This window comes from Protomyctophum parallelum, assembly GCF_964188405.1.
Source record: "Protomyctophum parallelum genome assembly, chromosome: 8".
NCBI lineage: Eukaryota > Metazoa > Chordata > Actinopteri > Myctophiformes > Myctophidae > Protomyctophum > Protomyctophum parallelum.
In genome coordinates this window covers 34718677-34742362 of record NC_139703.1, presented here as the reverse complement: position 1 = coordinate 34742362, position 23686 = coordinate 34718677, and the positions used below count along the sequence as shown (strand labels likewise).

Here is a 23686-nt window from a genome sequence, read left to right as displayed (position 1 = left end):
ACCTCCACCGTCCACGGACCACCTGTTGAAAACCCCTGTCCTATGCAATTTGTACAAAGTGATGTTGTACGTGTGAACCTGTGAACAAAAGCAAACATCGCCGATCTGCAAGGTGTCGCAGCAGTACGACACCTTGTTGTGAGCTTGTTTTCGCAACACCAGGTTAAAAGTGGAGAAAGACTGAATGTCGGCAGGCTCTGAGGCTCCACAGCCAGCATTGTTTCATTGCTGAGAGTCTTTAGCGGTGCAGTAGAGTATAGTGTAACTGGAGCAGAACATCAGATAGGCATGAATAGCTTTGAGGTTATAAATGTCACAACACCGGGCCTCACCATGAATAGACTGTTGGCTGAATGAGGCGCCTGTGCCCATTACTGACCCCACTGCCCCTCATCTTTTATGGAAATATTTGTATCTTCTCACCACCCAGCCCTAGCTGGGTCCAAATCAAAGCCTTTTTGCCCTATACTAGTTACTACTACTGTATATACACATCTTGCCATTTTAAAACTTCACAAGGTGTGTAGTCTCACGTAGCCAGACAAATATTCCACAATCTCCGAATGCTATATAGAGTGTGGAACTACAGGGCCCCTAGCTGCCCATGGTACATATGGAGCTGGCCTGCATGTTCTGACATCACAACACTCCATATTTGGGCATGCCTGAGGCAGCACTCCATAAGCATGGCCTGTTCTGACATCACAACACTCCATATTTGGGCATGCCTGACACAGCACTCCATAAGCATGGCCTGTTCTGACATCACAACACTCCCTATTTGGGCATGCCTGACACAGAACTCCATATATAGGAATAAAGGGACTCAGACCGAGAGACAGATACAGACATCTCCATACATGGGCATAAGAGGGACACAGACAGGTGGGTGGAACGGGTACAGGAAGTAAGTGAGCCCAGTGTCCATGACATCAGAGACACTGGGCTCATTGCTAAAGTCTAAAATGTCTAAAACCTCATATTACACACATAAAGACCCCCCAGGAAAGTGTTCTAAATCTTCTAAACGTGTATATTTCTTTGCAAAAAGGGTGAAGTGTCCCTTTAAGTAAACAAAATGTGAGTGCTTTTGTGAATTGGTACATTCCTGGTACATTCCTCTCCCTCTAAAGCATTGACCCTGCGGTCAGGGATAAGATAACCACTCCTCAATACAAGGTTAGATAGGCTGTGAACAAAATAACAGCCATGACATTCAAATGGATTTGGCTGTATTCAGTGTTGTTTTTGGCAGCAAAATTTGATTTTAGTTTTAGTCATAGTCACTTCAAGAGAAATCTATGAAAATCTGGGAACTAAATCGTTACCAAGAAATTTCTTCACCAATGTGTTTCTAAATGTGTCTAATAACACTCCTGTAAATCACGTTTGTGATGACGGCTATGGCCGTTTTCCTCCCAAGGAGTGTTTTTTGTGCAAAACTAATGCTTGGAATGGATTCAGAATCATGAAAACCCCCTAGATTCATATGTCACATGCTACTGAAAGAATGATGAAATTTGGACTTTTTTTTCTTTATATAGGATGTTATGGGTATGGTCACATATTATGCTAATAACTCAATTTCCCCCGGGAGTTGAATTTCAAACTTTTAGTACATGTTATTAGCCACCTTTAGAAACAAATTTCTTGGTAACGATTTAGTTCCCAGATTGGTCAAATACCTGATAAAATGCCCTTACTAATAGTTTTAATTTAGTCTAGTTTTAGTCGACTAAATATCATAAGGTGATTTAGTCGACTAAAATGTATTTTGGCGGGCCTTGATGCCGTCGTAATGACTGTTTTTACACATGCTGAAAACAGCCGATCTACAAGCTGAGCTTGTAGATCTGCTATTTTCAGCATGCAACCATGTGTAAAATGACTTATACTGGATCTGGTGGTGGTCTGTGTTTCCGGGTTTATAGCCAATGAAATGTATTAACATCGTCAGAGGGCCAATCACAAGCTGGGATGTAGGGCAGGGGTTTTCAACTGATTGTGAACCAGGGACCACCACCCTGACTTAGAATCAACCTGGGGACCACTATTGTGTTGGGTGGGGATATGGGCTAAGATTAGTGCTTTTGTAAGTTAACACTTGCTATGCATCCCATGTGTATACATCCCACTGTTTCTCAACCGTTGACTACTACTGGTAAGTGGTAAAATGTCCTAATAATAATGACTCAACCAGACAATCCGGTGCACTTCCGCCTTCTTGAGATTCTAACTACCTTTTTCTGTTGAATTTCTTGAACTCCAACTTGTCAGTAAATGACTACATGGATGGACTCATCATAGGTCACCAGGTCATTCAGTTCACGGTTTCTCAACTAGTGGAAAGAACATTTAAAACAAATCAACAAATCCTACATTACTAAATGCATGGTCAGGGACCACATGCAATACCTCCACGGACCACCAGTGGTCCACCTGTTGAAAACCCATGATGTAGGGGACCACTACTCCACTAGTAACGCTTCATACGATTGGCGGAGACTGGAACCATCTACGGGAGCTGTTTTTTTATTGTCTAAAAAGAGATTCCTTGGTCTAATATTATTTTAATCAGTGTCATGCATTAAAATAAAAGTAACAAGCCTATTTTGAAAAAGTACTCAGTAGAAAGTACTAGTACTTGTGTTAAAATGTAACGGATAAAAGTAAAAAGTAGTCAGAAAAATAAGTAGGCCTTCTCAGTAAAGTACAGATACTCGAAAAGAAAGTACTTAGTTACAGTAACGAAGTACTTGTACTTCGTTACTTCCCATCTCTGATCTTTGTCCACTATAGTCCCTTCCTAACATTTTAGTCTAGTTTTTATTTGTTGACGAAATTGTCAGTATATTTAGTCTTAGTTTTAGTCAGCTAGTTTTCATTTAGTTTCCATTTAGTTTTCGTCAGTGGAAAAAGGTAGTTGAAGAACATTTTTCGTCTTAGTTTTTGTCGACGAAAACAACACTGGCTGTAGTCCAGCATTGTGTTATAAGGTTTCAGTAGCCTAGTTTCAGGTATTCATCGCTGATATTATTGTAGTAGCCTACAAACAGTTTTAAGAGCAGCAAGCAGCAGTGGCAATATACAAATTGTCTAAATTCTGTCTATTTCTTTTTGGACAGTGGTTCCCAAAGTGGGGTCCGGGGACCCCCAGGGGTACTTGAGGGAGTTCCAGGGCGTACCCAGCTAAATGATAGTTTGGAACCAAATGATAGTTTGGACCCTCACTAAAACTAAAATCAAAATGTGATGCCAAAAACAACACTGGTGTTAGGTAGGTAAGCCCTAGTTGTGTGGGTCTGTTTCATTTCGTTTGTGTGAAAGTATTAAGTTGTATTAAGTTGCTATATTTCACACCTAAATGAAAATGTGTGTGTTTGTTGGCCAAATATGTTTTTTCATGACCAATTTTTTAGGGTCATCTGTATTATATGTGTAGGTTGGAACAATTTCATATTGTGGTATATAACAGCCAGGCACAGGTGCTCTACATTTCAAACATTATACATTTTGAAGATGATAGATGTCGTAACTATGTGTGCTGTCATTTGACTTTGTTTGTGTGTGTGTCAAACCTTCCATGTTTCCCTGAAAATCTCTCTGCTAACACACCAGTTTTCATCCTTGAAGTGGCGTGACTGCACCTTTGATTCTAGCTTAGAGGAAGCCTTTATGACCAAAGTCATTAATCAGACCAGTGTGTGTCCAGTGGAAACCTCGTATGAATCTGATCTCAGGTCAGTTAAGTACCAGCCGCTCCTCCAGACCATCATAGAGCTAGGCTATAGGTGCAATCTACTTGTGTTTATCATTGGCAGCCTAGGACACGTACACAGTTTGGTGTTTGGAAGAGGCTTCCAAAAAATTGGGATGTCAAAAAAGCAGCTAAACACCTTGCGAAATTCTGTGCAATCTCTTATGTGGACATAAATAAATGATTAAAATGTGTGTGTGTGTGTGTGTAATTCCACTGTCATAGTGGGTCAGTATTACCAAATCCATTCTCTCTTGCTCTTGCTCTTTCTCTCTCACACACACACACACACACACACACACACACACACACACACACACACACACACACACACACACACACACACACACACACACACACACACACACACACACACACACACACACACACACACACACGCACACACACACACAGGAAACATTGTGAAAACAAATAGGGTCTGTCAACATAGTGTCAGTTAGAATTTGAAATGGATAAATATCCCTCTCGTCTCAAAACGATTACACAAGATGTGTACCATCTCTCATAACCAGAACTAGGTAAGTGGGCCAAAGTCATCAAGTTACTAAGACCTGAAACCAGACAAAATTAATATGAATTCATATCCTTGTAAACTGACCGAAAGCATAATTATCTAGGTCTAATCATATAAGAAAGCGGGTGAGCCATCTAGGCTCACCCGCGCTCTGGCCAATGTAGAGCGACGTTGCTACGTGGCGGCCATCTTACCTCGGGGCAGCATAACATTGTGTCTATGGGGCATGTACTTTTAAATAACCATAACTTACTCAATTTCCAACCGATTTTCAAATGGTTTGGTTTGTTATAAACGTCAGAGACTTATATGCTTTTATACAACGTTCATATGATATAAAAAACTAAATTAGCGTCCCGAATCATAGCCACGTTGACATTTGTAATCAACCAACCCATTGTTTTTGTTATGACTATTTTAGTTTGAGCTGCCATAGAACATACTGTACTGTAGCCCCTCAGCAAGATGGCTGCCGGGTGAACTACGTCAGAGACTCCGCCTTGAGCCATCTAGCCTTACAGTATATGTCTATGGGTCTAATGGCTGCCTCAACTGAACAGGATCTGAAGGTTCGGAGAGCACTTGCCGGTATGAGGAGAGAGGCGGCTGTTCATAGCTACTGTGGAGTCATGTGCTGCTGTATGGGGCCGAGACATGGACCCTCACAGTGGAGTCAGTACTGCTGTATGGGGCCGAGACATGGACCCTCACAGTGGAGTCAGTACTTCTGTATGGGGCCGAGACATGGACCCTCACAGTGGAGTCAGTACTGCTGTATGGGGCCGAGACATGGACCCTCACAGTGGAGTCAGTACTGCTGTATGGGGCCGAGACATGGACCCTCAGTGGAGTCAGTACTGCTGTATGGGGCCGAGACATGGACACTCACAGTGGAGTCATGTACTGCTGTATAGGGCCGAGACATGGACCCTCACAGTGGAGTAAGTAGGCTACTGCTGTATGGGGCCGAGACATGGACCCTCACAGTGGAGTAAGTACTGCTGTATGGGGCCGAGACATGGACCCTCACAGTGGAGTAAGTACTGCTGTATGGGGCCGAGACATGGCCCTCACAGTGGAGTAAGTACTGCTGTATGAGTATGGGGCCGAGACATGGACCCTCACAGTGGAGTAAGTACTGCTGTATGGGGCCGAGACATGGCCCTCACAGTGGAGTAAGTACTGCTGTATGGGGCCGAGACATGGACCCTCACAGTACAACAGGAAAAAAGCCCTGGATGGAGTCTACACAAGAATGCTATATGGCACTAGGTGTCACATGGACGGACAGCATCAGAAATGTGGACCTCTATGGGGACCTACCACGGGTCACAGACAAAGTCAGAGAGAGAGCAGGGCACTGTGTCAGGAATCCAGAACTTGAGGCAAGTAAATTGACCCTATGGTAGTCAACGCAGGGCAAAGCCAGGAGGGGGAAGAAGCGTACCACCCATGGCGACGTGCTACAGCGCGACAGCTTGGCTGACAACACTGCAGAGCACAAGAACCTGATTGAAATTGTGGAGGGATCCAGGAATCCCGAGTTGGTGTTGGCTAGACCTCACTCTCGCAGCAAATAATAAATATAATAATGGCTTAGTTGCCATGGTAACTATGGATCCCATTTTGGGCGGTAACCACTTTGTGTTTTAAGCATTATGTTATACTTTAGCTATTGAAAAATAGCAGATCTACAAGCTCGTAGCGTCACCGAGTGCCATTTTTAAAAAGAAATCGTGAAAATGTGGCGCAACTCTTTGAATACCGTATATATTCTTTCAGACCAAACGTTTTTAACTGAAATCTTTGAATATATATTCTTTCAGAGTGAGTTTTTAACTCAAATCTTTGCTACTTTCAGATGGAGGCCAATTACATATAATTTTGGGGGTGCTTGACGTGAAAATGTTTTGAGAACCACGGACATAGAAACATAGGTTTATCAGAAAACCTTTAGGATTTAGAAGCCTTTTTTAAATCCTCCTCAGGTCTAAATGGGATATGCTTATGCAATTATGTTTTTGCTGAATTGTAGTGCTTTTTGGAAAGGAAGCATGCTGGACACTATAAGCCATTATTAATTAAAGGTCTGAGTGAGTACAAACCAAGCATGTCTGAAAAAGGAGTAGTTACCGAAGCATTTGAATACAGCCAAGATCAATCATCCTGCCATGCTGTCCAAGCAAGGGTTCTTCTACACAACAGTTAAACCAAAAGATGTCCAAGGGGTTCTAATTAAAATACAGTTTTCAGCATTCAAAGTGCAAAATTACTTATACAGGATATTTTGTCCACTAGTCCCCTTCCTAACATTTTAGTCTATTTTTTATTTGTTGACGAAATTGTCAATATATATATATATATTCTTAGTTTTAGTCATCCTAGCTTAGTTTCCATTTAGTTTTCGTCAGTGAAAAAAGGTAGTCGACGAACATTTTTCGTCTTAGTCGATGAAATCAACACTGCCCTGAAATTAAAAAAGGATCACACTCCGGTACTCTTGTGGCAAGACACTTGCACCTTTTTTTTTAATTTGATTGTAACCATAATATTATAGAGCATATAGTGAAATATCTTCTTTAAATAACACGATATCTTCAGAAACACATACAGTATTAAAGACGACCAACAACAATACATTCTATAGTGACATAACTTGAGGAATGGTTGTCAAGTGTGCTCATCGGGCCTCTCGAGCCAGCCGCGCGCAGAGTAATATAGTAAGAGAGTGGCGACACTAGCGATGTCTCCCATCGTAACAATGGAATGCTCATTCTCTCTCAATGGGATAGTTCCAGCCATAGGAGCAATGTTTGGAACTATAGCCCAGAGGCACCCGCTTTGCGGCGAGATCAAAGCGTGTCGCTACTCTTCCTACTCTACACTCTGGCTGCGCGGTGGTAGTGGTGGTCCGGGTCAGGCGCAGGCGGAGATCAGGTGGCTAAGGCCGTTGAAGTAAGACTTTTCCCGTTCACTCATCAGCTCAAAGTGCAGCGGCTGCTGGCAGAAGTTGCACTCCGCCGAGGTGTGGTGCTTCAGCTCCAGGCCCACGTCGGCCCAGGTTTGAAGCAGCTTCTCTGTTAACAACATGCAAGGAAACGGAGAATTAGGAAGGCATGAAAGAGAGAAAACGCTTTGTTTGTTTAACCCGTTTTATAGACCAACATTGGGACGGACTTATTAGCTCCTCTTACCGACAAAGTACTGCATCATCTGGGGCGTGTGGTGTGGCGTGGGCGCGATGCGAAGGAGCTCGTCGCCGCGGGCCACCGTGGGGTAGTTGATGGCCTGAACGTAGATGTTGTAACGACTCATCATGATGTCACACACCTCCGTGTTCTTCTCTGCGTCGGACACCTGTACAACGAAGGCACACACACAACCAATGAGATTTGGAACGAATCTGTGTCACCTTATAGCTTTTAACCACTTATTATAACCATTATTTTAAACTTTAGCAGATCTACAAGCTCATAGTGTGGTACCGAGTGCCGCGCTACAAGATTGTAGATCTGCCATTTTTGAAAAATTGTGAAAATGTGTCGCAAATCTTTGAATATATATATTCTTTCCCAAACAAACTTTTTTTTAGCTAAAATATTTGGTGGTGGCGGCCGGCAGCCAAATACATATCATTCTAGGCGTTTGACGTGAAAAGGTTTGGGAAACAGACAGGACTTTTAGAAGACATTTGTAGAATCTGGTCTCAGGTCTTGATGGGTTAGCCCATTTAGGACCGACACTAGATTCTACAAATCTCTTCTAAATCATGAAAGTTTGCTAAAAAAAACCCCCATGTTTCTATATCAGTGGTTTTCAAAATATTTCATGTCTAGGACCCCAAAAATCATATATACTGTATATATGGCCACCGACCCCCATCTGAAAATAGTGTTTCAAGGGAGCCTCCAAGAGCAAACCTTTGAGTTAAAAAAACATTTTCACAATGTTTTTCAAAAATAGCAGACCTACAAGCTTGTAGATCTGCTATTTTTCAATAGCTAAAGCATAACATAATGCTTAAAAACACCAAAAGGGGTTCCCCGGCACCCAAAATGGGACACTAAATGCTGCCGCTACTACAGTCAACTCACCCGAATGGGGATGATGTGGCTGGGGCAGTGCACCACAGGCAGCCCCGAGTCCATCAGCATCTGCCTGAGCAGCTTGACGTTGCGCTGGTGCTTGCGCCGCAGCGCACGGCCCTCCTCCCCCTTGAGGGTCTGGATGGACTGCCGGGCTCCGGCCAGCAGCATGGGCGGCAGGGAGGTGGTGAAGATGAAGCCGGCGGCGTAGGATCGCACCGCGTCCACCAGCGTGGAGGTGCTGGCGATGTAGCCCCCGACGCAGCCGAAGGCCTTGCCTGAAAACAAGAGTAGTAGCATGCAGTTATTAGACCCCTGTATGGTTTTAGAACCATTTCGACCCCGAGGACGATTCTACAAATGCCTTCTGAATCCTGAGTTTTCTGAAAAACCTCATGTTTCTATGTCGTTTTTTATGTCAAGGACCCCCAGAAATATATGTAATTGGCCACCGACCCCCCATCTGAAAATATGTTGTTCCAGGGACCCTCCAGAAGCAAATATTTTAGTTCAAAACATTTGCTCTGAAAGAATATGTATATATTCAAAGATTTGCGACACATTTTCACCATTTTTCAAAAATAGCAGAACTACAAGCTCGCAGATCTACAATAGCTAAAGAATGACATAATGCTTTAAACACCAAAAGGGGTTCCCGCCCCATGATTTTATGTGGTTTCAGTATTTATTTATGATGTATTCTCTCCATTATCAAGGTTATTGTAGGGGCCAATTCCAGACCATTTCCAAAATACTTTGTTTGGGCATGTTATTCTGAATCTCCAAAGATCTAACGTATATACACGCAATCCTTGAGCAAGTCCCTTTCCCGTTTATTATTATTAGTTTTTATTAGTTTTCTCGGGTGAAACGGTTTTCAAATATTCTGAACACACTGGGGATCACTTTGAAGTGACAGAGAGGCTGCTTGAGCTCTGAAGGAATAATTGTCCTCTCTCACTTGGACGACAGCCTCAGGGGAGATTCAAGAAGAGAATCACAAGGGACCACAGTCTCCTAGCAACAGGAGCAGAACACCTCCGGTTAAAGCGGAGCTTCTCTAAGCCGCTGTGGTATATTGGGTGACCAAACACTGAATGTCAAACAACACCAGTTTGCCGGGAGGATCGCCACCTCTGTGTGAATACAGACAACAAAAATACAAACTAAATCAAATGTAATCCGTGTGGATCGGCGTGGCTCCAATGTTTATGTGCCTAGCCTGTGATGTCAATCCAATCCATCCATAATGCCATACATGTATTATCTAACTATAAATGCACCAAGTCTGTGTGTGTGTACGTCTATACGTCTCCACGATTTTGCAACCCATTTTTTCACCCAGTGTCAGTTATCTAATATAATCCTGTGCGTACGTTGTACGTCTCTTCCAGTGACAAAGATCTCATCTAGATGCTTACCTAGAGTCCCTGAGATGATGTCCATCTTGTGCATGACCCCGTCCCGGTCCCCGATGCCTCCTCCCCGGGACCCGTACAGCCCCACGGCGTGAACCTCGTCTACGAAGGTGATGGCCCCAAACTCATGGGCCACGTCACACATCTCCTCCAGGGGACACACCGCGCCTGGGGGGTTAACAGCAGAGAGGGACAAAATAAACAGGTTAGCCATGTTTACGGCATACTTTGTTGTTGTATGACGAATAGCTAAAATAGGCAATCTTGACCTAATTTTTTTCTTATTTTTACAATTTCCGTCCATCTCAGAATAGGGAGGCCATGCAGGCTGAAAGTGGTTGAAGTGGCTTCACACTACTTTTCCAAACTCAAACGCAAGTGGTAGATAGAACAAATTATCTGGGAAAACCAGATCCACCCAGAGTTTGTATTTGACGGAATGAAATGAGTCAGTGAAAAGTACTCAGAGTGATGACGCAGAGCCAGCACTCCACAGGGACCCTTCAGAACCTACTTAACAACAGAGACTGACTCACTGACGTCACAGATCGCAAGGTATTCTGGACACTTGACCTTCACAGACATGCTGTGCAAAAAATAATACAAATACAAATCTTTTGTTCTCTTCTCTGCTTCTGCCGTGTCTTTTTTTTTTTTCTTACTTTTTTTTTGTTTTGTCAGTAACTAATGTTACTCCTACACCTTTTCGGTGCTAAACCTGATCATGTAACACAACTGTCTTTTAAACACCAAAATAAACTATTCATTCATTAATAAAAATAAAAATAAAACATTCAAAATGCAAATAAATGGCATCTGGGTTGAAGTTGTCATCATGGAAATATGTAATGTGTGAAGATCACTCATTTCATCCATCCATCTATCTGATGGCTCCCGCCAGGCATTAAGCAACTAGTCGACTATTAAACTAGTCGACTAGTAAATCCACCAATGTACACAGTTTTTAAATGTACAAATATAATATATAATATTTATTATACATAATAGGTAGTTAAACAACTAGTCGACTAGAAAACTAGGCAACTAGTAAAAATGACTAGAAGTGAATGCCCTAGCTCCCGGTGTGCCTGGCTGTCTGCTGCACATTCCACACCTGCTGTTCTGAACAGCTGATTACACTACGTCAAACCTAGAAGCTCCGTTTGGTTCACGTTAGGACAACAACAAAGACCTGGTGTTAGGAAAACAACCAGGGCCTTGGGGTGGGGTGTGGTTGCATCTGTCTCCGACTTGGCTAGAAGTGCTTCTAAGAAAGGTCCTCCGTGAACTGCACTGGTTCCCAGTCAAATTCAGAATTGACCTCAAAATACTCACCACCACATACAAAGCCCTCAACAACTAGGCCCCCCTCAACCTCTCTGAACTCATCCAACGCCATGTCCCCACCCGCTCCCTCAGGTCAAGCACTGCATGCCAACCTACTGGAACCCCACTAGTCCAACAAGAGAACCTGGGGTGACAGCAGGGCCTTCGCAGTGGCCACCTCTTCACTGTGGAACTCACTCCCAGCCCACATCAGAGCTGCCCCCACCTTTGACATGTTCAAAAGCACACTCAAAACGCACCTTTTCAGACCACATAATCCCCCTCCCCCCTCCTTGTCTGCCTACCTTGTTTCTAGTTTATAACCTTTTTTATCTAGTATAATAAAATAGTTTTTATTAAACTTTTTTCTGTAAAGCGACGTAACGTTGGGTACCTTGAAAAGCGCTATATAAATGTTTTATGTATTATTATAATATTATTAAAGGAGGCCGAGGGAGAACTGTGGAGGACACGAGGAAGAAAAAGGGGTTTGCACTTTTTGAGTGCAACGGCCTTATTTTACACTATGCTGTGGTGCTTTGTCCTTCACCCCCTGAATGGTTCATATTATTTTCAAGTTAAAATATCTATAATGTAGGTAGGGAAATGATGTCATGAATGATCAGCCATCAGCAAATATATAAAACTTTATTATGTTGTCATAATGTTTAAGAAAGAGGAACCATCAGACACTGACCATCCATGGAGTGAACCGTTTCAAAGGCCACGATCTTGGGCTTGTTGGCGTCTCCCTTCTGTAGCTGCTCTCTCAGGTGGGCCACGTCGTTGTGGCGGAAGATGAACTTCTTGGCGCCGCTGTTCCGGATGCCCTGGATCATGGACGCGTGGTTGCCTGCGTCAGAGTAGATCTCACACCCTGGGAGGGAGAAGGAGAAACAACACAGGTTCAGTCATTTAGCCCTCCTTACTCTCACTGCTGGAACAGTAATACAAAAAGAAGGGAAAACTAATTGTCTCCACCAGGCCGAAGGCATGGGGAGAGAGAGTATAACATTGGCTTTCAAAGTTTGCAGGATTGGCCCGTTTATAACAAAAAGCCTCAAATCATGAACGCAGCGTGCAATTTACGTGAATTCTTTCACAGACTTTCCTACTAGGCTGAGGAATATATCCCACCCTTTTCACATTGGCCTGTTATAGCGCCACCAACAGGTGGATGTTTGCAAAACACATTTTTGGAACAAAATGCCTCAGATCACCCAATTGCCATCCAAGGCGTAAGAAGAAATGCCACCCCTTTTCACATTGGCCTATTATAGCGCCACCAGGAGGCCACAACCTGACCTGCCCTGGTGGAGACCTGTTCCCCGAGGGGCACTTTATCTAGTCCCCAGAGGAATCCGTGATCGTGGGAGGGTTTGAATGACAACCTTTGCAACCAAAACAAATAAATAAAACATGAATAATAATAATAATCTATCCCCAAAAACGATTAATGGAATCTTTGATTATTATGACTCATCCATAATTACAATTAATTGTATCTATTTCATGAAAGATTCTACTTATTATAATTTTTTTAAGAAATAGCTTGATAACTGGTCATTGGAGGTTAAATAATTTAATCTCTTTTTATTTCTCAATTTACTTCTATATTTGTAAAAAACCAAAAATGAATAAACAGAACATTAAAAAAATAATAATAATAATTTAATCTCTGGGTAATATTAACTAAGCAGCGGAATAAAGGATTGTTGTCCGCTGAATTAGGAATGTTCGCCGCGAAATCAAGCCTTTTTTCCCCTGCGGATTCCTGTGGGGACTATTTAATAGTATTTATCTAGTTTACCCTCAAATACAATATCTGAAATGGATCCCCGTTTTGGTTGTCAATTTCACCTGAAGACAGCCAATTGACCATTTGTCAGCCTTCTGATTGGTCCCTGACTGACCAGCAGGCTCTTTCTGCCTTGTTTATGTTGAGTTTGCTAAAACATCATCTTTGGAAAAAACTAAAAACAAACATGATATACCCTGCAATCACCATGCTGCACCTGTGATGTTCCTTTTTACTGACATCAAGTTTAAAATAAGAATTGAATTCATAGAATATCAATACGAAGCAACTGAAAAACACGTTATTTCAATGGTAGTGGATGGAGAGAAAGGATTTTTGTCCAACCACGAAACAGCAACCAATGGGTGCAAAGAGGGGCACAACCACGGGCGGGACTTGACAAAGGGTGAATCAGTTTGCTGTTGGATTTACCTGGCAGCATCTTGGCGAGGGTGAAGAGGGTGGAGTCATTGGCGACAAAGCAGGAAGTGAAGAGGAGTGCGGCGTCCTTCCGGTGGAGGTCAGCCAGTTCCTGTTCTAGCTCCACGTGGAACTTGGAGGTCCCTGAGATGTTTCTGGTACCGCCTGCTCCCGAACCATGCTTCTTCAACGTCTCCCTGAAGAACAACAAAATTGATTGATTTTTAACTCATGTGTATTGCATCAGAATCTTCCAGCCAGTCAGAATGTATGTGGTCCACCTTTAGAGTATATGTATATTAATAGAGACGTCACCGGATTTCTCCTCCCATCCACTTGCATTAACCCATTTTGGGGCGGGAACCCCTTTTTTGGTGTTGTAAGCATTATGTAGTACTTTAACTGTTGAGAAATAGCAGATCTACAAGCTTGTAGGTCTGTTATTTTTGAAAAATCGTGAAAATGTGGCCCAAATGTTTGAATATATTCTTTCAGAGCGATGTTTTTTAACTCAAATATTTGCTTCTGGGGGGGTCCCTGGAACAACACATTTTCAGATGGGGGTCGGCGGCCTATTACATAATATATTTGGGGGTCCTTGACATGAAATTATTTGAGAACGACAGAAGACAACCATGCAACAAGATTGTGTCATGAAACCATGTGACTACCATTGGAAATGCATTGAGGCGGCCATGACACACAGAAGACACAGGATACAAGTGTGTCTTAGGCTTCACTCACACTTTCACAATAGATTGTTGTATAGCTGATGCATGAGACTTGTTTACTGATGCAAGCTCGCAATTCATTACAACATTTGTTGTATGAGGGGGAGGGGGGCAGTCGAAACACAGCCGAAAGCCGTACAACAACAATGTTGTGTCAAACCATGTGACTTCCATTGGAAATGCATTGGGGCGGCCATGACACTTACCCTTTGTTTACATCTAGCATCCAACAATGTTGTATGCTAGATGCGAAGGTGTGAGTGAGGCCTTAATTACACATGCAAATACACTCTCACACACACACACAACAGCCTCCTCCTCTAACACTCACATGATGGCCTGCACCACGTGCGGGTGTCGGCTCATGCCCAGGTAGTCGTTGCTGCACCAAACGGACACCTCCTTCTTGTCCTCCATGGAGTCTGTGTAGTTCTCTGCCATGGGGAACTCGGTGGCCAGCCGGTTGACGGTCTTAAACACGCGGTAGGTGTGATCGCTCTTCTTCTCCTCAATCTTTTTCTCAAAGAAGCCATCGTAATGGAAGTTGGAGACTGTTAAAAATGGGCAGAGGGAGGTTGGTTAGTATGTTTATGTATTTATGTATTCGTTTTCCTTGCAATGTTTGCCTATTGAGACATGCCCGGAAAACATGGACGCTAGGGTTCAAGGTTTATCTCATTCTGGGAGGTAACCCCTTTTGGTGTTTTTGAGCATTATGTTACACTTTAGCTATTGAAAAATAGCAGATGTACAAGCTCGCGAGTGCCGTGCTACGAGCTTGTAGGTCTGCTATTTTTTTATATATATATTCTTTCGGAGAGAACGTTTTTTAACTCAAATATTTGCTTCTGGGGGGGTCCCTAGAAGCAAAAACCTAACCCTAACCCGGTCTAAATGTGTTAATAGGAACTCAAACCAACTCAACTCACCGTGACTGGGCAAGTTGTCCTGCAGCAGGTGAGAGACTCGTTTGGGCCGTTGTTTCAGGAGGTTCCTCATCAACGTGGCACGATCCCCCCCGCCCACTTTGTTGTTGTTGCTCATGGAGGAGGGCTGCTTCAGGTGCATAGGGGACACATCTGAAACATAGAGTAGCAGTGTCGTTTTTGGCAGCAACATTTAGATTTTTAGTTTTAGTCATAGTCTCTTGAATTAATGTACCATGTAAATTATGAATCTTACCGTTCTGGACAGTGCGGACCTCCTGAACGTCCTCCTGGAGCTCCATGCTGACCTCGCGGACCACGTTGCTGTTCTTCTGACCCATCTCGGCTGCCAGGAAGGGGCATTTGGTGGCCGCTGCCTGGCCAGAGGGTGGCATCGGGTGGTTAGGGGGCAGCTGGGCCTTCTTAGGCACTGGAGAAAAAGGAGAGGAAGCTTTAGAGCAAAAGATACACACACAGAAAATTCAAAAGTGTACTTCCGATATTTATGAACTAAGAGTCAATATCGTGTCAGAACACATTTTCGTGAAACTTCCTGAATGGCCTTTATTCATCAAAATACTTCTGGATGTCATAAGTTAAAGAGAAAGCAAACTTTTTTTTTGCCATTTTAAAATGATTTTCAAAATAGTAAAAAAAGAAAAGGCAAATACGTTTAGGGATAAGGGATAAGGGTGGCGCAAGATGGAGCCCTACGAAACCTAACCATAACGCTAAACCTAACCTCAGTAAAACTATACCTAAACTAACCCAGTGTTGTTTTCGTCGACTAAAACTAAGACGAAAAATGTTCGTCGACTACCTTTTTTCACGGACAAAAACTAAATGGAAACTAAATGAAAACTAAGCTATGATGACTAAAACTAAGACTAAATATATTGACAATTGTCAACAAATAAAAACTAGACTAAAATGTTAGGAAGGGACTAGTGGACAAGAGATCCAGAATAAGTCATTTTACACTCGTTTGCATGCTGAAAATAGCCGATCTACAAGGCTATTTTCAGCAAGTGTAAAATCAGCCATTATAACGGCATCAAGGCCCGCCAAAATACAAAATCTACAGGTGATTTAGTCGACTAAAAATCACATGACATTTACTTGACTAAAACTAAACTAAGACGAACAGTACATTCCAGGTGACTAAAATGTGACTAAGGGAAAACTATTCAAGAGAACTAAAATAGAAATCTTCTGCCAAAAACACCACTGGCTATACCTAAACCTAGCTATACTGTACCTAAACCTAAACCTCCACTCACCGGCAGACATGATGTCCTCAGTCTTCTGGTGGGACGAGGAGGAGCAGAGGGATCGGACCAGCGTGGGCCCCAGAGGCTTGGAGGCCAGCTCCATCATGATGGGGCACTGCTGGGCGTACACCACCATGCTCTTCCTGGCCTGCTGGAAGAACGCCTGGGGCACGCGGGCCAGGAACGGACAACGGCGCACTACCACGTCCATAGTCAACAATGATTTTTTTAAAGCCTGGGAGAGAAGGAGGAGACAGAATGGAAATTAGAACATTTGCAGGAAGTTTTAGTGTTACATCTCCAGAACAGTATACTAATGGTTATCTAAAAGAAAGGGGTTTAGAATAGATCCATAGACTTTTAGCTCTGGCCAGTGTTGTTTTTGGCAGCACATTTTTTTGTTTTAGTCATAGTCTCTTGAATAGTTTATTTAGTTTGTCACATTTTAGACACCTGGAATGCTTTAGCGTTCGACTTCGACTAAATATCATAAGATTTTAACAAAAATGCATTTTGGCGGGCCTTGATGCTGTCGTAATGGCTGTTCTTTTTTTCACTTGCTGAAAATAGCCGATCCACAAGTTCACAACAAGTTCACAACACATGTGGGCTTGTAGATTTTCAGCATGCAACTAATTGTAAAATGACTTATACTGGATCTCTTGTCCATTAGTCCCTTCCTAACATTTTAGTCTAGTTTTTAATTGTTGACAATTGTCAATATATTTAGTCTTAGTTTTAGTCATCATAGCTTGGTTTTCATTGAGTTTCCATTTAGTTTGTCAGTGAAATAAGGTAGTCGAAGAACATTTTTCGTCTTGGTTTTAGTCGACAAAAACAACATGGGGAAACAGTGCACACATGTTCAAGTAATGTTTCTGAGCAGTGATTTTGCAGCCAGGTTATAAAGCATAATAGGACTTCACTTCAATATGTTATCTGCCCATCCGGTGAGACATTTACCGCAGTGGAGAGTATATAAATAGACTAGCAGTATAAACGGTAACAGGTACAGTCGCCCCAATTGCATCTCGCCCCAGCTTTTTTCCGCCGACCGCTCGGTGTGGCGGTTCTTGTATTCTTTATTTTGTTTTACTGAGAATAAGGTTAGAAATAAGTTTAGTGTTAGGCATAGTTTTACTGGGGTTAAGTTTAGGAATAGGGACTTAGGTTCAGGCATAGTTTTACTGGGGTTAAGTTTAGGAATAGGGTTAGGTTTAGGCATAGTTTTACTGGGGTTAAGTTTAAGAATAGGGTTAGGTTTAGGCATAGTTTTACTGAGGTTATGTTTAGGAATAGGGTTAGGGTTAGACATAGTTTTACTGAGCTTAAGGTTAGGAATAATGTTAGGTTTAACCGTTTAAACTTTAAGCATAATTTACTTATATTACTAATACCAGGCCGTGCTGTTCCGCCGGCTGTACGCCCGGAGCGAGTTGTTTTGAATTCGTATAAACCCAGCGTGTATTTGCCTAGTATGGTCCATGGATGCATTTGTTTAACTTCCACTTCTGCATTTCCAGTTCACCATGCATTATTTTGGTGCAACAGGTGTGTCCTTAACAGGTGAAAGTGCATTGCCCTGTGAATAGAGAAACCTTTAGCAAACACAAGTGGTGGAAAGTAACTTTAAGTACTTTTACTTAAGTACTGTACTTAAGTACAATTTGGAGGTATTTGCACTTCACTTGAGTATTTCAAATAATTTTACTTCTACTCCACTACATCTCAGAGCCAAAATTTGTACTTTTACAATTATTTGAAACCTTGAGACTTCAACCCTATACATTTCGGCCTACATTTCTGCTATTTAATAGATTTTGTACACATGTTGAACTTGTGAAATGGCACATTCTGCACAATGAGTACTTTTACTTCTAGTACATTTTGATGCAGATACTTTTGTACTTTTACTCAAGTACATATTCAATTCCGTACATGTTCTTGTAACGAAATACTTCTAAATTGCAGTATTGGTACTTTTACTTAAGTAAAACAATGGAGTACTTTTTCCACCACTGGCAAACACATCTTGCCAACTACAGAGATTCTTAATTACAATTTTGTTTTATTATGCACAGCTTTGTGCGTTTGTGTGTGTGAGCCGTGCTTGTGTTTGTAGCTGCACGGGAATGTGACGATTTGATTGGTTGCGCACAGAATGTGATGTATGATCATAACAGCGCCCCTCACTTCACACAAGAGTGATTTATTTTATTGTAATGACATATGCAATAGGCCATTTGACAAGACTTGTTTTATTGTTGGTCTGGCATGTTCTTCTATATCCGCTATATAGAAGTGTATAGCCTATTTGTACGTCTGTAAATGTTATGATGAATTGAACATGGTGGACCCTCTTGGTAAACAAGTGCTTTACGTTATCGTCCACAGTTAACAGTTCATATATTGAGTTGTACTAGAAATGTACTGTAATTCTCCAAACTGTTACATACTCAATCAATTCTTACAACCGTCTATGCACTGAAGGTATAGCCCTAGCCACAAGACTGTCATAGGTTATATGACATGGTCGTCACGAATCCATTGATTGATTGAAGTATTTATTAACAGTTTGCAGAATTACAGTACATTTCAAGCACAACTCAATAAAAAGACTGTTAACTGTGAGTGGACGACCCAATAAAGCATTACACTTGTTTACAAGAGGGTCCACCTTGTTCAATTCATAAAAACATTTAGACATACAAATAGACACTTCTATATAGCCAAGGAAGAAAGTGTCCAACTAAGTATAGGTCGATCTCTATACTCAAGAGCTAAGAACAAGCAGACAGCGAAACATGACCAAAATGACGGATATAAACACTCTTGTGCGGGCTATTAACACCTTTATAAGTAGGCTACTGTACTAATAATGCTTACGATTAACTATCAATCATTTAACTGGGGGGGGGGGGGAGCCCCTGAAACCTCTCAAGGTGGACCCCTGCCTGTTAAGTATGATCACTGGCTTACCCAACAACACCCTTGTCCGCCATTTACAGTAAAAATCCTGGATTCAAGTTTTCCAGGAACTAATCCCCCACGACTACTAAACACGCACGCACGCTAAGGAAAAGGTCCATAGTCCAAAACGAAGAATATCTATGACTAATAATGATGACATGCTTGTTGTTTAGGGCCTTCCTTCCAGTTTCCAGTCCACGCCGACATATAGATAAGATTGAACTGTGAATAATAAACATTCTCACACTAGTAGTACACTACACTTCCACGTGCCTAGGTTGTTTCTAAATTAAGTTCTGTCACGCGACTGGCTGACATTCGATTCCAGCTCTCGTGTAGAACTCCTAATGTCGAGATAGATAGCCATGGTTCACAATGGCGGAAGTATATAGACCCCTTTTTCGCGCACCTTGTTACATTTACAACGTTCACACGTCTAAATAAAAAGGTTGTTTTCCGGTGCCACGGATGTTAGAATGTTGTACGGGCGGATTTTAGCAGCCGTGCATTCCGTATTCTTCAATAAAAGGAGTTTTAATCCGGATCGGTGGCAATTCTCTCAAAAAGGTTATAACGTATCAAGAGTGCAGTACACCACCCAGTCAATAGGGGCGGGTAGTTAAAAGCATATGGTGGAAAAACTGAGAAACTGGCCAGCGGTCGGATAAAAAATGTGTTTTATTGAACAATACTGAATGCACGGGTGCTAATTCTCGCCCGTAAAACCATCCATCGTCCATAGCACCCCGGGGGTGAACACTTTAGAGTTGAAATCAGACGAATATGTAGACTTTTAAATTAAATGTAACAATGTGCGCAAAACAAGGTGAAGTGGCGTCATGACTGTCAAGGTTTCAGGGCTAACATTCAAACCACATGAACCCTAGCGGCCCATATAGTATTCTATATTTCTATTCATCCTTTTATTAAAAAAAATACAAATAAGAGAATACATCAGCAATGGGACGTGAACTTGTGGATCACCCATTTTCGCTATTGTCGTACAAGCAATAATGTACAGTGTAGAGGCTACTACTTTCATAAACGATCATCGATTGACTGCAGTCCAAACTTGTGTTTAATAATGGCCCATATGGGTGATGATTCAAAGCCTGAGATTTCGTTGTCAACATTTTTAATTTGTCAACTAATACAACAGTAAGCAATCCGTTAGATTATTACATTGTTATTAATAGTATGTCCCAGGGTTAGGTGTCGATACACTAACAGATTGTAGTTCTGACAGCAGGAACTTTAACTAGCTAAAGGTTAGCTAGCCATAGTGTCAGGGAAAGGAGACCGAAATGATGACGGAAGAGAGAGAGAGGCATCTTACCTTTGCGGGAAAATGTAAAAAAAAAGAAATGTCCTCCTCAGTCCTCTAGCAGCTAAGATAAGCTAACAGATTGTCAGTGTGAATCCAGACTCAGGTAAAGTGCAGTAAGTTTGGGGAGTCAGGGGAGAGGGAGATGTTATAAAGATCACAGCCGGCCGTGTTATCCTACACTGAGGACGAACCAAAGGACAGACGAGATGCAACCGGCTTATAAGGGCAAGAAGAATCGTGACGCAGGGGGTTATCGCGAGACACGTTTTGTTGTGACGTCAGGTGGCCCTTCCCCTACATTTCTTTTAGTTTCACCCATTCATATTTTACATGTTATGCACTGTGGTTGACTGGTTGGTTAGGTTAGGTTACTTTGGTTTCTTTTGATGAATTGAACAAGGAACAAGGTGGACCCTCTTGTAAACAAGTGTAATGCTTTATTGGGTCGTCCACTCACAGTTAACAGTCTTTACTGTCTTTGCATTGAGTTGTACTTGAAATGTACTGTAATTCTGCAAACTGTTAATAAATATTTCAATCAATCAATCAATTCAACCTTTTTCATTATGAAGGTCCATTATTTATTCGGGCGTACGTATAAGGACCAGCATTTGATGATGATGATGATGATGATATGACATCATTTAGATTCTAAATGATTTAAAAAAGGATGAAACCCATCAGTGGTTCTACATTTTAGAACCACTGGTGGGTTTCATCCTTTTGGAAATTATATATTTTTTAAATGACTCCGTATATAGAAGTAGCCTATCTATCTTATTGATTTTCATATAGCCTACAGCCCTACACCTACACTAATTCATTATGAGATAGACCTAGACCTAAGTTTGAGAGCGTTTATCATAGGTCATAGGCTTTATATAGGATAGGCCTATACTCAGTCAAAACTGTTTTACTGACATTAGGTAGGCCTAGCCTACTCTACTACCCGGTTTGATTCCAAACAATCTGACAAGCACAATTATTCGTATTGACTTCACAATGTAGGCTATATTGAATCTAAGTGGATTTACTTGTGGCATCTCGGACTGTCACAAACTATTATGGAATATTTGATGGCTGGCCATGACCTCGGCATTTCTTCAAGTCTTTCACACACATTCCGATTTGAAGGGATTTACAGTTGTATGTGACTGATATTTGCAGTCCAGACGCGACCCCTAGTGTTCAAAGAAACGTTGAACTGGAAAGTGTGAGCATTATTTGGCGCCTTTAGTTTTTCTCTTCTAAAATTTAGGTATTTTGTTGTGCGCCGTGCGTGCACTATAATTAGGCCATATTTAATTATTTATCATTGCGATTATAATGATGAACCATATGCCAATATTTAAAAATTATGATATTTTCTTCTTTCTTTTTTTCCCCCTTCTTTTTCCAAATAGGACAAGAAACACAATTGTGGCCTTTGGGTTAAAAGCTCTGCAAAATAATATTTGTTTTGGAAGAAGGAAAAAAAAATATATAGCCTATATTTTCCTTATAGACCGTGTGTGTGTGTGTGTGTGTGCGTGGGTGGGCGTGTGTGTGTGTGTGTGTGTGTGTGTGTGTGTGTGTGTGTGTGTGTGTGTGTGTGTGTGTGTGTGTGTGTGTGTGTGTGTGTGTGTGTGTGTGTGTGTGTGTGTGTGTGTGTGTGTGTGTGTGTGTGTGTGTGTGTGTGTGTGTGTGTGACTGACTGACCCACTCACTGCAAAAGTTGTCCTCTACTGACCTCTACTGACAACTTTGACAGTGTGCTGTGCAACTGTGGTATGGAATTATGGTATTAATTAATTATGGTATTATTTTTTTTATACCAATACTTTTGTACTTTTACTCAAGTGAATTTTGTATTCCAGACCTCTACTTGTAACAGAGTATTTCGACATTGCAGTTTTGCTACTTTTACTTAAGGGATATTTCACTTAAAAAAAAACAATTAGATGATTGATATTCATTTTAGCTGCCCCGCCCCCTTCCTATACAAACCCATTATAACTTAAAACTCCATTTTAACCATGATAGATTAATCAAAAACACTTTTTACCGTTTTCATTTATTTTTTATTTTTATTTTGGAAAATAACCTTCTCCAGCTACAGCAGCTCCTCCTCCTCCTCCTCCTCCTCACAAGTCAAAAATAATTATTATTGTGCAGTCCAAGCAGGGAATGTGACATTACCCCATGCAGGTGAAGGAGTTGAAGTATGTCAGGGTCTTGATCACGAATGAGGGGAGGACAGAGAAGGAGTTCAGCCGGGGAATCTGAGCAGCAGGGGCGGTATTGCAGTCACTGTACCGCACTGAGCAGAAGGCAAAGCTCTCTGTCTACCGATAAATCTTCGTTCCTACTCTCACCTATGGTCATGAAGTGTGGGTCATGACCGAAAGAATGAGGTTGCGACTCGCGAGGCCGAAATGAGTTTTCTCCGACAGGTGGGTCTCCCTTAGAGATATAGGGCTGTATTTTGCGTGTCTTAAGTACCAGGTCTTATTCCCTAACTTGAGTAAACTAAAGACCTGGAGGCGTGATCAATGCTCTTTGGCCACTCAGAATAGCCAAATGGCATTGATCACGCCTCCAGGTCTTTAGTTTACTCAAGTTAGGGAATAAGACCTGGTACGTAAGACACGTAAAATACAGCCCATAGGGTGAGAAGTTCAGTCACACGAGAGACTCAGAGTAGAGTGACTAGAATCGCTGCTTCTTCGCCTGGAAAGGAGCCAGCTTAGGTGGTTCGGGCATCTGGCTATAGGATGCCTTTCGAGGGTCTCCCTATAGGGAGGTCCTCGATGCACTGGGAGAAGACCCCCGGGCAGACCAAGGATGAGATGGAGGAGATGAAGTTACTAATGTTGCTCTGGAGAGGGAAGTCTGGAGCTCTCTGGTGGAGCTGTTGCCCCCGTGACCCGACCATGGATAAGTGGTTGAAGATGGATGACTCATGACTCATAGGACATGCATGGCTATATTATACCTGCGTTCATTCTCGTCTGCACTGTTAAAAGCATTGAGTCAACAACAAAGCAGATCATGGTATTGGTACATATCTCTCTCTCACACTTTGCACGCACGCATGCACTTTGCACGTACGCACTTTGCACGCACGCACACACAGGAAGAAG

At 42.1% G+C, this 23686-nt stretch overlaps 2 protein-coding genes across 2 annotated transcripts in view; one reads left to right on the top strand and one right to left on the bottom strand.

Annotated features, from left to right (window-relative positions):
* Window positions 1–23686, top strand: part of adsl (adenylosuccinate lyase) — a gene marked incomplete at both ends in the record, with an annotated part of 382286 nt that overhangs the window by 180350 nt on the left and 178250 nt on the right. The window lies entirely within an intron of this gene.
* On the bottom strand, window positions 6788–20743 carry alas1 (aminolevulinate, delta-, synthase 1). Its single transcript, XM_083771299.1, has 11 exons — window positions 20574–20743; window positions 16277–16502; window positions 15253–15426; window positions 15000–15149; window positions 14402–14621; window positions 13352–13536; window positions 11819–11998; window positions 9799–9963; window positions 8387–8655; window positions 7487–7649; window positions 6788–7369 (listed from the first exon to the last, which is right to left on the bottom strand). The coding sequence occupies exons 2-11, from the start codon at window positions 16476–16478 to the stop codon at window positions 7209–7211; spliced, it is 1869 nt and encodes a 622-aa protein (XP_083627425.1). The 5' UTR covers window positions 16479–16502; window positions 20574–20743; the 3' UTR covers window positions 6788–7208.